The following is a 12,308-nucleotide window of genomic DNA, read 5'->3' on the forward strand; positions in this document are numbered from 1 at the left end:
GTGTAAAATACAGCGTGACAAGGTTGGCAGCACTGTGCGTGGCATGGCTGCCAGAGAGGGGGATGTCACCCCGGCCGGCACCACTGCCCTTGGCAGGTAAATTGGCAGCAGCCGAGGAGGGGAATTTGAAGTTCGTTGCAAGGAAGCAGACGTGGTGCCTCCAGAGGAGAGGGGGAGAGTGAGAGAGCAAACTCCATCGTCGACTCCTCTGCTGGATGACGGTGTTGGTAGAAGATCAAGGAGCCACTGACAAACGGGAGTGTGCAGAGAACCCGGGGCACGGCGAGCGGGCTGAGACAGGACAGAGACCGGGCCGTTGAGGCCGGGAAGGGCCGTTAAGGTCACCGGGTCCGACCGTTGCGCTCCTCGGATGTCGCCAGGACGCGGTGGGCCGTTGGTCACCGCGGGTGCTGCGGTGGGGGAGCTCAGGCCGGACGCCCCCCGCGGAGCGGGGTCCTCAGCTCCCGGTGGCGAGCCCCTCCCCGGGGCCGGGGCGGTGCGGGCTGCCGGCGGCGGGGGGGCCGACGCGCGGCTCTCGGGTGCGGAGCCCGCGGGGTCGGGCCGGCCGGTGCCCGCCCGGGGAGGGGGCGGGGGGGGTGTGCGCCGTGAGGCCGCGGCGGGCGCCGCTTTCCAGAGAATACGGTAACCGTGTCCGCATCACGTGCGGGCGGCGCGGGCCCGGCGCAGGGCAGCGCGCGCCCCGCAGCCCGGCGGAGCGGGGCCGCCTCAGGAGGCCGCCACCGCCCCCCGCCCGCCCCGCCCCGGCCCTCCGCCCCGCCCCGGCGCCCCGCAGCATGCCCGCCGCGCCCTAGCGCACCATGGGGCTGTGCTACAGCCTGCGCTCCCGCCTGGCCGCCGCGCACCCCTCCGCGCCCTACGGCGGCCAGGCGGACGCCCCCCCCCCGGCGGCGGCGGCGGCGGAGCCGGGCGACCCGCAGGTGCGGCACCGGCTGCGGCAGGACCTGGTGGCCAAGGAGCGGGCGGACAAGAAGCGGAGCAAGAGCATCGACAAGACGCTGAAGGCGGAGAAGCGGGAGTACAAGCAGACGCACCGGCTGCTGCTGCTCGGTGAGCGGGGCGGGAGCGGGGCCGAGCGGCAGGTGCGGGGCGGAGCGGCAGCCGCCGCGTCCCGGGGCTGGCAGACGGAGCCCCGCCGCGGTGGGGGCTTGCGGGCACACAGCGGGGGGGGCAGCGGCATCCCGCGGCGGTGCGGCGGGCGCTTCCCCCGCCGGGCGGCCGTTGGCGCGGAGGCACCGCGGGGGGGGGCGGGGAAGGGCTCTCTCGGCCGGTGCCGCCCCCCTGCGCGGAGAAAGCCCGAGTTCCGATACGCGCGTTAATTTTCTGCCGCCGCCCCGAGCACACGCCGGAGGGTCCCAGTGGGTCGGTGCGGGGATCCGCGGCCCCGGGCGGGGGATGCGCCTGCGGCGGCACTGGGCTCCCTCCAGAGGAGGAGGACGAGAGAGGAACCGTCCCGCTGTCCGCCGCGGGGCCGGGTGCCCGGTGCCGGTGCGCGGTGCGTGAGCAGTGCGGGATGCCCGGTGCCGGTGCGGGGCGCGATCCCAGCGCAAACCGCCGCAGGGAACCGCGCGCCGGCCCTCGAGTGAGCCGGGAGTTGGGGATGCCCCCGCTCCCCCCGCACCTGCAGGTGAAGCGCGGTGTCCCGCACGAGGGGGCTGCGAAACTCTGAGCGTCTTGCAATAACGGAGAATATTTTCAAATGTCCGCAAATGACTTGAGAAGGCTCCCACCCCCTGAGGTGCGCAGCAAGGTTTGGCCCTGGTCTTCTCAGTACATGTTTGTACCTTGTAATAGAGGAGCTGGATTTTGAGGAGCTTTAGCAAACAATATTGGGCATAGTTTTCTGAGTCACAGTGGTCAGAGTTTTTATTCTAGCAGTACAGCTTCTTTTGACGCAGTTGTAGCGATGCTGGTGTTCATAAAGGTGTATTTTCTTCTCGGGGGAAGGGGGTTGAGCAGCACTTGTGTGAAGACTGAAGCTCGTACGGTGTGACTGCACGGGTGAGAAATCACACCTCTCACCAGCCTGGCGTTCCTTTCCAGCACAGGCTCCGCTCTAGGAGTCTTATGGATTTTTTTAACATATTTCAAGTTTTTTCTATAGTGAACAAGTGCTTGAAGAAGGATCTGTGAGAATTGCTTTCTCTTTGTAGTTTAAATAATTAGGAGAAAAAAAAACAGTAGGGCTAATTTTGATGTTAATCTGCAAGTCATAAAGGCTATCTGATAGGCTTCTGTATTTGCAGTAGGCAATATTTCAGTTGCCTGTTTTTTTAATATTGCTTCTAACACGTTGTGCCACAGAACTGTTTTTTGCAGAAGTGACATTAAACATTGAGTGGGTTAAACAATGTATCTTAGCAGTTTAACATTATCTATGGTGAAGGCAGCAGAGAGAGCATTCTTTGTCGAAGTACTGGTTTATAAATCTGATGGATATGAGCCAGTGTTATGCTGGCACTGGTTTATTATATTTATTTCAGCCTGGACTTGAATAGCAGGAAGTCACTTTTTGGCCCTCTTGTAAATCTTGGGATGCCCGAGAGACCCATTTCCCTGCTCCTTGCGCGGGGACTGTCTGTTTTCCCGTTAGCTTCCTTCCCTTGCTGCTTCTCTCCTGCATCCCGCTCTCACTCTTACTTTGTGAATTTTTTATTTCTAAACTGGAATAAGAAGTCTGGGGTATACTTGGTTATACTTTATATGCAGGTATCGCTGCCACAGCTGAGTGTCTCTGCTGAGATGCTCATGGATTACATGTGCAAATAGTGCAGGACAGTAAAATTGAGTGAGGGGGGCAGGAGCATCTAGCTAGGGCTTAAAGCTGCAACTGAGTCTTTTTCCAAGGAATGGAGTTAGGATGGGCGGGGAAAAAAAGGCTGAAGAAGTGCAGAGCCAGGGATGTCCCCTCGCTTGGGCTTGAAGGCTCAATGGCAAAAGCGGCAATAGGTACTCGTGGTTTTCTACTCATGCTCCCGACTTCTCAGGCTGATGTGCTCCTGCAGGAGAATATCGCTGCCGTGGACAGCAAAGGACAGCACCAGTGGCTGCGCTTTCTTTGGGAGTAATGCCATTTAAATGAGAACTGCACTGATGCGTCAGGTCAGGTCAATCAGGTGCAATCTCATTGGATTTTGTTTAGTGTACTGTACAAGTTGCAACTTCAAGATTACAATCACTGTTACATTGGCAACGTAGTGTGAGTTCAGGGTTACTACTGGGTATTGGAGGGTGAGTTTCAGTGCGTGGGGGTTGTTTTTAATTTGAGAACAAGCCTGGCTCTAAAATTGAAAGTGTGTGCTTATAGGGGAAAGGATTTTAAACTGCCATAAAACAATTCCATTCTGCGTGTGCTTTCTCATTGGTGACGATAACGTGGGTCTTCCTCTATTTATTTTTTTTTTAAAGACTTTAAAGTATAATTCTACTTAAATTGTGGTTTGTGGGTTTTTTTATCTTACAACGAATATTATATGAAAACAAATACTCTATGAATACAAATACTATAGTCCTGTCTGAGGGGTTTTAATGCTTTTGATCAGTTAGCGTTTTCCAGCAAACCCCCGCTCTGCCGGGCCTGGCCGTTCAGCTCTCCTGGTGCGTGCGTTGCTCTCCCGTGGCCTCGCTCCTCTGCCGTGGGTTTGCTGTCGGAGAGGGAACTTGGGCTCCTCTCCCTGCTCTGCCAGTCCTCGTGCGCTGGGTTTGCTCGCTCTCTCAGGCTGAACTCTTACCTATGTAAAACGCACTTGTAGCTTATTCCCATATTGAAAAGGAAACGTGGGTATCAATATAGCAATATAGATATATGCACTTGTCATCTTAGGTATTTATATTAAACTACAATATCTTAAATAGTGGCCGTTCTGAATCTTATCTACATCGGTGCTTAAGTAAAAATGTTTCTAGCAGAAATATTTATATTGGTACAAATATGAATATAGGGCATGCAAATTTGTAGTTTTTATAGAGGGAATATATTACACAGGAAGAAAAACATAGTTTAAAGGGCTAGGAAATATCAGCGTGAAGACCAACCACAGTCACCCTCTCTGTGTGTACGCTGCATGGTAAGCCCTTCCACGCCATATAATACAGACAGCTGTCTTGTATGGTTTACGTTGTGCTTTTTTCCACGGGGCTGGTACTTCATTCAGGGCACAAGATGGGTGCTGTGCAGTGAATGTGCAGCTATTCAATATTCTTGTCCCCCTCATACAATGTGTCACCCCGTGCCCTGTTTACAACACCCCATCCATACCCTGCGCTCAGCGAAGAACTGTCGAACTCCTTGCGGGCTTTTCTGTAGTGCTGATCGCCACCGGGACTGAAGGCTTCATAGATGCCAGTGCATGGCACTGCTGTGAACGAGGTGGTATCTTTCTCCTCCTTTCATGGATGCTTGAGAGGGAAATGCCACCAAAGACTAAAGCTAAAATGGTCCAAAGCTACCACTGATTTTACATGCCCCGTCTTTGCTGCGGGGGCTGCTTGCTCGGCTCCGCAGCAGAGGGAAGCTGCTCTGCTTCTCCGGGACAGCATTTCATGGCAAATCCCACAAGATAGGTCCCTTCTCCTGTTGTGATTGCCCACCTTGCATGCGGCGAGGTCATTACCTGGCACTGCGTCTCTCGGGGTTGGGTGGGGAGGGGAGGGGAGGACGCCCAGCGATGAAGACAGGGATGTGGTCAAGCACTTGACAAGTTCCATCTCTCAGGAGCTTGTCCCTGTTGACAATAGTTCCATTCACTTACAACCCATTTGTTTCTTGTATTGTGAGCTAGAAAAGGGGGCACACGCCCTGCAAAAAAAGCGTATGATCCGTATTAGAAGATAGAAGATTGTGTAAAAGATGTGCAGAACAGACTAGACTAAAAATGTAGAGGGAACATTTATCCTGGCACTTCCTAATTCTTGAGAACAAGATTTTTGACACTAAACATCTTACACCAAGTTGGTATTGAATTTCCCCTTTAAGAAAAGCAGCAACAGGAAAACCAAAGAATCCTGGGTTCCATCCCAGGGGTGCTGGTGGTGGGAGCACCTTGTGCGGGGCAGCTCTGAGCGCAGCACCAGGTGCCGGCCCTCCAAAGGGGCTGTCGCTAGTGCGAGGGGATTACCTTGTTTTCAGTAGGGTCCCCAGTAAATGCCAGATACAAGACCACCTGGACATGGGGATCTCTGTGGTTTCCATCTGCCCAACACTTCCCAGTGCAGACATGACGATCCTGCTGTGGACGCCAGGAGGTGATGTGCTAATTATGGGCCTTCCTTTGTGACGAAGAGCCTCCACGAGACCAGTCCTGCGCGGTTCCCACTGCCGAATACAAAATGTGATCCATGGCACAGAGATCTTCTGGGTCTGGACCATGCTCACCCTGAACAAAAGTACCTGGAAAGCTTTGCAAACTTGGACAAGGCTTTACTCGGTACGCAAGCAATGCTGGCTCCAGGACCTGTGCTGTCATCGGGTGAACATTCACTGAACCTCAGAGCAATGGAGTGGCTTCAGCACTGGCACCTCTATGCGTCAGATCAATTGGTAAAGTAGTTTCTCTCCTGCTCCTATTTTAAAATTTCATAGAAAGGAGACGGGCAAGCTACTCATCATTCCCTGCTTTTTCCTTTGTTCTGTTTTTTTTGGGGTGTGGAGTTTTTATGTTCTGTCTTGTGTGTGGTTTTGTTTGTATTTTTTCCTTGAGAGCTCCCGACCTTACTTTTTCCTTGTACCACCTCCACATCAACAAGAAAATCATTAGCCTGAGGCAGACACATGGTGTGGAGAGCTTCAGCCAGCGTATTTGAAGCCTGGCAAAGTTCGAGCTGCTTCAAACAGGGTCTGGCACAGGAAGGTGTCAGGAAACCTACAGCAGCACTGCTATAAAAGTGTTACGATGAAGGGCTAATGGATGGCAGACTGTACTGATGCTAGGATGATGCTCTCTGTATAAAGATCCAAACTGCAAAATAATTACATTCACAGTTACAGCTAATGCTGAAGGGATGCTCCATGCATGGATTTTTGTGGGAAGGGGGTGAGGAATCTGGGGGATTCCCTGGCACCAGCCACAGCTGTGCAGTCAGACAGCAGCATCGATGTACATCATCTCCCCTCCTCCCCGGCATACATGCGATCTCCATGTTAGAGGTCATCTGTATTTTTACTCAGTAGATGCCTGGTGGGATAAAGATCATCATCCGTCACTCTAGAGGGGCTGCATTTCTGTGTAGCCATGGACCTAACTTCAGAGTTTGGGGTTTTTTTAAAGCTGAAACTCTACCCCAAGGGTACTCTCTCTTTGACTATTGCTTTTTAGCGGTTTGTTCCATTTCTGTTGTTCTGAAGGAAGGTAGCAGCTTTTCCTTTCCTCCTGTAGAAAGGATGGCTGTGGCACCTACCGGCATCACAAGTTGTGAGCGAAGCCACCCTGTTTCTTGCCTGAAAGAAGTTGAGACTCCCCTGGCACACAAGTTGATGGGAGTCAGGAGTTTGTTATGAGGGCAGCTGCGTCCCATGAAATTTTCTTTGGGACTGGGAAGAGGGTTTTCAGGTGTGAATGGGCGGCCTGACTTGACAGGAAAATGCAAACTTGTGGAAATGTATTTATACATTAAATAAATATACTGGCTTCTTGGAGGAGGCAGCAGAAGGTCCGAGTGACGTAGCCTGGAGCACAGCGAGCCGTGGTGGAAACAGGAGCTGCCCTGTGGCGGTGCCCGCAGAGCGGCTCCGGTCCCGGGGCGCGGAGCTCAGGCTGCGCCTGGGCAGCAGCTCCAGTGGGGAGATGCTGCTGTGGGAATGAGGGGAAAAAAGCACTTTATTGGGTTTGTCCTTCTCCTTCTCAGTGACATCCTCATCGCGCGTTACACCACAACCTCTTCCTCTTCCCTTCCCCACCCCCCGCCGAACAAATTTTTTAGTTTGTGGGCTCTATTTGTTTGGTTTTGCATTTTTTCTGGTTGTTTTTTGTGCTGACATCTCAAGATCGCTGATTAGCCGGGAGGTTTTCTGGAGCGCCGGGGGATTTGTGAGACTGGGACTTTGCAAGGGGAGGAAGCAGAGACACGGGGAAGGGCATGCTATTGTGAGCTGAAAATCTGCATTTAGGTTTTGTTTTTTATAAATACCAGTGAAAACTATCCGTTTGGAAAAAACATACTGCATAAAACACTCCCTTGACATTTTCCTTGCCTTATCTCCACACAGGAAATTCACCATTTGATAGACCCGATTTTTCTCTGTTGATTAAAAACATACAAGAAATACCTTTTAGTCTGTAAAAGCTAAAAGATATTTTCTCCTCTAAGCCTCATTCTTTAACACTGCTTGTGCTTTCACTTCTCTCAGCTTCTTTGGCGTTTAATCTCGTCTGTAGCATTTTGTGGTTTTAGGTGGTGACTGACGCGGGACTTGATTTGCAGATATTGCTGGAGGATATGTATTTGTTTTTAAAGACACTTCAAATATTGACAAGGGAAATATTCCTTATTTGTTTTTCCCCAGAACAAAAATTGAGATAAAATTTGAGCGGATAGTTCTTAAACATGTGTATATCCTTGTACCCAAAAGCGCCGTGTGTGCGGCTATTGGAAAGTCGGGAGCAATTTGCACAGGCCTGTTTGATTAGCAAACAGGTGAAATGGGTGAAATCTCATTCTTGGCCTTTGGCTCAAACCAGAAGTTTCAGCGTTGCAGCTCCATGGCAGTCCCGCCGGATCCAGTGGGATTATTCACAGAGCCAGGGCCCGCGGGAGCCTCCTGCGAGGGCACGGGGACAGCGTGCCACCCCCCGGACAGAGTGAGGGTGACACACCGCCAAAGGGTGCGAAATCCACTTCAGTGCAGAACCAGACAGTTCAGCCCGAGTATCGCTGTCGGGCCCAAAATGTTATTTGAAACTTTTTCTGCCATTGAATAATTCTGTATTAGGCTTGAGAATCTGTCCCTCCTAGCAGAGATTTAAGCAAAAACTAAATGCTGCAATGATATTTACCATTCAGGCTTATTTTGGGAGGGGGCGAGGAAAGGCCTGATAAGTTATGTACTTGACCGCATGTAGTTAAAAATATTATTTGGAATATAAACTTCCTTGTCTGAAGACCAGCTTTATGCACGGAGTCAAAAAGCACAAAAAGCAGTTCTCCTGGCCTCTATAAGTATACCTTAATGCTGCCCAGTCCTGGAAATTCTGCAGGGCATGCTTTTTAAATGTTGATTTTGACTTCTTGCCTGGGACCAAGTGTGAAGTCTTTCCAAGGAAATACTTAGAAGACTTGCAATGAAACCCAAAAGCCACTGCCAAGCCTTACTTTTTAGAAAGGGAGTAAGGGGCAATCCAGACTGTTAAAAACTTCCAGTTGTTTGTAATTAAATCCACTACTTCAGTGCACAATAAACATATACTTAGAAAAAGATCGTTTTACATAACACTTATGTGGTTTACTGCTGCTCTTCAGCTGCTAAAAATCAAGCAGTAGGTCTGCTATTTTTGTCTGGAAAGGTTACTAGGAGCTGGGAAGCCAGGACTGATGCAGCTGTGCCACCGCGGTGACACGGAAATCGAGCCAGGGGATCCTTTTCTCATTGTGAACCGTCTTTCCCACCTCTAACGAGTTGAAGGTGGTTGTGGATTGACAGGGGTGGGAATGAAGAAGAGATAAAAATACCCCATCCGTACATGGCTCCCCACCAGCAGCACCACTGCTAGTGGCTCGGGTGGAAGCTGTGGGACTGCAGGAACTGCTCATCACGCCGCTGGCGGCAGACGGGACTGCCAGATCCTCCCAGCCCTCCCCACCCTGGGGTTGGTCTGCCGTGGTGTGTTCACAGTCAAGTCCACTGCTGTTGATCCTCTGGAGGACGGGACGTGTGGGGTGGAAGCACCAGCAGCTCCTGGGGACAGCTGCTCCTCTTCCCAGCCGGCGTGCCGGAGACGCCCCTGGCAGGCCTGTCAGAAAGCCCAGCCCAGATAGCGCCTTGCTGGGGAGGAGAGAGGCCAAAGCTGGAGTGAGATTCGGTACCCCCTTGTGCAGGGAAGGGATGGCACTGGGTGGGAGATTGTGACAGATTTGCGATGCCTCTGCTCGTGCCCTGGAGAAGGGAGTCAGGCCCCAGAGCAGTCCGTCCCCTGTCTTTTGTCAGTACTGCACTCACTTCCAGTTTTGTTGTTATTGTTGCTTAATGCCAAAGATCAAATTCTGTTTGTGTATAAACACTTTTCTTACGGCCACAGAAGTGCCATCACAGCTTTCAGTGTAGGCATCTTGATTTTGCCAAGTAAAGTGCCAAAAAGATCTCTGAATTTCAGTTAATGAAGTTACTTTTAAACCCAGATTTTCTCCCTGCGTTCTTCATACGCTGCTGGCTACACGCGCAGACACGTAGCCCGCGCAGGAAGCTTGGACCAGGGCCGAAGGCTGCTCCCGCCGGTGAGGGACAACAGCCTTCGGAGCCTGCCCAGCACAGCTGTCCTGCCTTACGCCTCTCGCAGGTGGCAGCGCTGGCTGGGCAGGGGACAGCCTGGGCCTGGGTTTGTCCAGGAGGTAAATTCTGTATTTGGCAAGGGAGGGAATTTTTTTCGAGGATGGCATGAAGAAATGGTCAGTTGTTCCTTGGCAGGTTGCAGGAGCCTTTGGGTGCTATGAAAGAGTAGACACAAGGCATGGAAAGAGCAGAGAGGAGCAGCTGAGGGTATTATCTAATAAATGACATAAGAAAAACCCTGAAGCCTTGCAGAGCAGATTTGTTAGGATTTGAGATGAAAATCCCTGTTGCTTGCTGAGATTATCCCCCAGCATATGGCAGGGAATGTAACAGAGAATTAGAATTAGCTGCTAATGATCTGGACACCTCTTGAAAACAGATGTTGGTAGTCCTGTAGAGCTGTACGCCATTTAATTCGGCTGAAATCTGGATTGCTCAGCAACAGGCCTGGCATGGTATTCAAATATGCTTGGTATCATCATTTCCCACTGATCTCACCCAGTACAGATCACCTCTTTCTTAGGAAAGAGTAATTCCACGTGAAGCTGGAGTTGAGAATTCAGGGGTTCGCGGTGGACGCAGCCGGCAGACAGCCTCAGCGGGAGCCGGGGAGGCGGCGGGAGCCGCGGGTGGCTCCTCTCCCTCGCGCCACGGCACGTCCCGGCTGTATTGCTCGAGGATGGGTGGTGTTCCTTGCAGTTTCTTTAGAGGGTGACTTACTGATAGATTTTTATGGCTGACGATGCTGCAGTTGAGGAGAAATTTGCTTGTGGGTTTAGATGGGAATGGCCTGGCTTTTGGAGGCAGAGGTGTGCTTGTTTCCTAGCCGATGCCTGGCCGATGCACATGCATATGTGACAGCGTATTGTCAGGTATTGCTTTGCCTGTGGAGGAATGCTGGAGATTTGAGCAAGCCGTATACGAATGGAGGGCTTTATCATTTCCTTATCCAACTTTAATACCAAACTATAATTCAATTTTTACGTGTGCAACATCAGAAAATTCAACACCATTCCAACAGGAAGACTTTCTGTCAATTTTTCCAAGTCTTTATTGACTGTTTAATTGGTCCTTATTAAAATTTTAATTTTAATTTTTAAGTTTAATTGGCTGCTGTTCAATTGGTCCTTATTAAAATCTTTAAGCATCATCAGCTTGAGAAGATGGAGACTCCCTTTTTACAAGGAGTCACACAGAAAAGACAAGGGGTAATGGGTACAAGTTACTCCTGGGGAGAATCCAATTGGACGCAAGAGGAAAATTTTTCACACTGAGAACAATCAGCCATTGGAATAATCTCCCCAGGGAAGTGGTGGATTCCCCATCATTGGACACTTTTAAGATCCAGCTGGCCACGGTGCTGGGCCATCATGTCTGGAGCGTGTTTTTGCCAAGAAAGGTTGGCCCAGATGATCCTTGAGGTCCCTTCCAGCCTCGGACTCTATGATGTGATCCACCCATAAGCCACGTGTGCTGAAGTCCATGTCCCCATTCACAGGTCACAGGCCGGATGAATGAAGTAAACGGAATATTGTGCTGGAGAGAAGAGAGGAGGGAAGCCGTGTCTGCTCTCGCCATCCCTGGCAGCTCCTGCTTCCCCCAGGTTCTCCTCTCTGGGCTGGTCACCAGCTTGCTCCTCCACGTGTGCTCAGCATGCCGTTAGAAACGCGGGGCTTGGGTTATCTGTGGTCTACAGCTTGTAGTCCTGCCAGAAGGGCGATCTCCCCTGCACCACTGCTGATCTCAGTGGGTGTTGTCCGTGACTAGTGGGTCTCCGTCTCGTCTATTCCGTCTTGTTGTCCCTGTTGGTTTGCTTGCTGCTCCGTTCCCTAGCATGCTTTCCACAGATGCAGCGTGTCAGAAAAATAATGTTAGCATTTCTGAACCCTTACCACTGACAGGATGCTTTCTAAAAACTCATCTCACTTTTATTTTCACAAATGCCCCATCGGAACGTCTTTTTCTACAGCTGCTTCTCTCTGGACTCTCGGCTTATTTTACAGCTGCTTCATTCAGAACCTGCTCCCTTCCCTCCTGCTCTCAGCAGGACAAAACTGGCACCTGGTGAGCTTCTTGCCACTGCTGGGCTCTTCTGTTGTCCTTGCTATCCTTGCCTTATCGCAGAGCTAACTCAGCTGAAGGGCAGAAGTGCCTGATTTCCTTTCTGATGCCTTAAGCTACGCTTCAGGTCCTCTGCATCTCACTGAGCTGTTTCCTAATGCCAGAGATTGCTGAACTCGTTGGTCCCTGTCTTGCTTCCATGGATTTTTCCGTGTCTCCTACGGCAGGTTCCTGGGTCTGGCCACAGCCCCATGCTGCTGCACGGGCAGATCCCAGTGCAGCCCGCCTTGGGTCTGTGTTTCCCATCATGTACGCCCTGACTTCAAGCCGTTGTTCATAAATGCCGACTCGTCCTCTCCGTGCTTTAAGGCACCAAGGTGTCTGACTCAGGGATGTCGTCTCCCCTCCGTTCTCTCTGGGGTCTCTGCATTTACTTAAGCCTTACTTAAGCAATCTGCCCCGATAGTGCTCTCGCTATGATTACGTTTCTTTACATTCAGAGTAGTGCTTCCTAAGGTCTCTTTAATTTACTTACCTCAATTTGCATTATTGGAAAGCATCCTCCTAGAGCTGGAAGTTTTTATTGTTCATGGAGGAAAAAAGTTTATATTAACTGTCAGTTCAATTCATCTTTTTTCCACTCCTTCCTTCATATTAAACTTCCTTTTGGACTTAATCTCTTCTAGTAGAAGCAAGACCTTAACCTCAGCCTGTCTTTGTAAGTTAGATTCTTTTGACCTGGCGTCAT

The 12,308-nt window shown here is 51.1% G+C and overlaps 1 protein-coding gene across 1 annotated transcript in view; it reads left to right on the forward strand.

Moving 5' to 3' along the window:
• The first annotated feature begins 785 nt into the window (after positions 1–785).
• The window catches only part of GNAS (GNAS complex locus), a 138,769-nt gene continuing 127,246 nt past the window's right edge, over positions 786–12,308 (forward strand). The window contains exon 1 of the mRNA XM_063349692.1: positions 786–1,068. Within this exon, the coding sequence (XP_063205762.1) occupies positions 819–1,068 (250 nt within the window). The 5' untranslated portion in view covers positions 786–818. The remainder of the gene's footprint in view (positions 1,069–12,308) is intronic.

The sequence above is a fragment of the Chroicocephalus ridibundus genome, chromosome 12 (genome assembly GCF_963924245.1).
Source record: "Chroicocephalus ridibundus chromosome 12, bChrRid1.1, whole genome shotgun sequence".
In the NCBI taxonomy this organism is placed as follows: domain Eukaryota; kingdom Metazoa; phylum Chordata; class Aves; order Charadriiformes; family Laridae; genus Chroicocephalus; species Chroicocephalus ridibundus.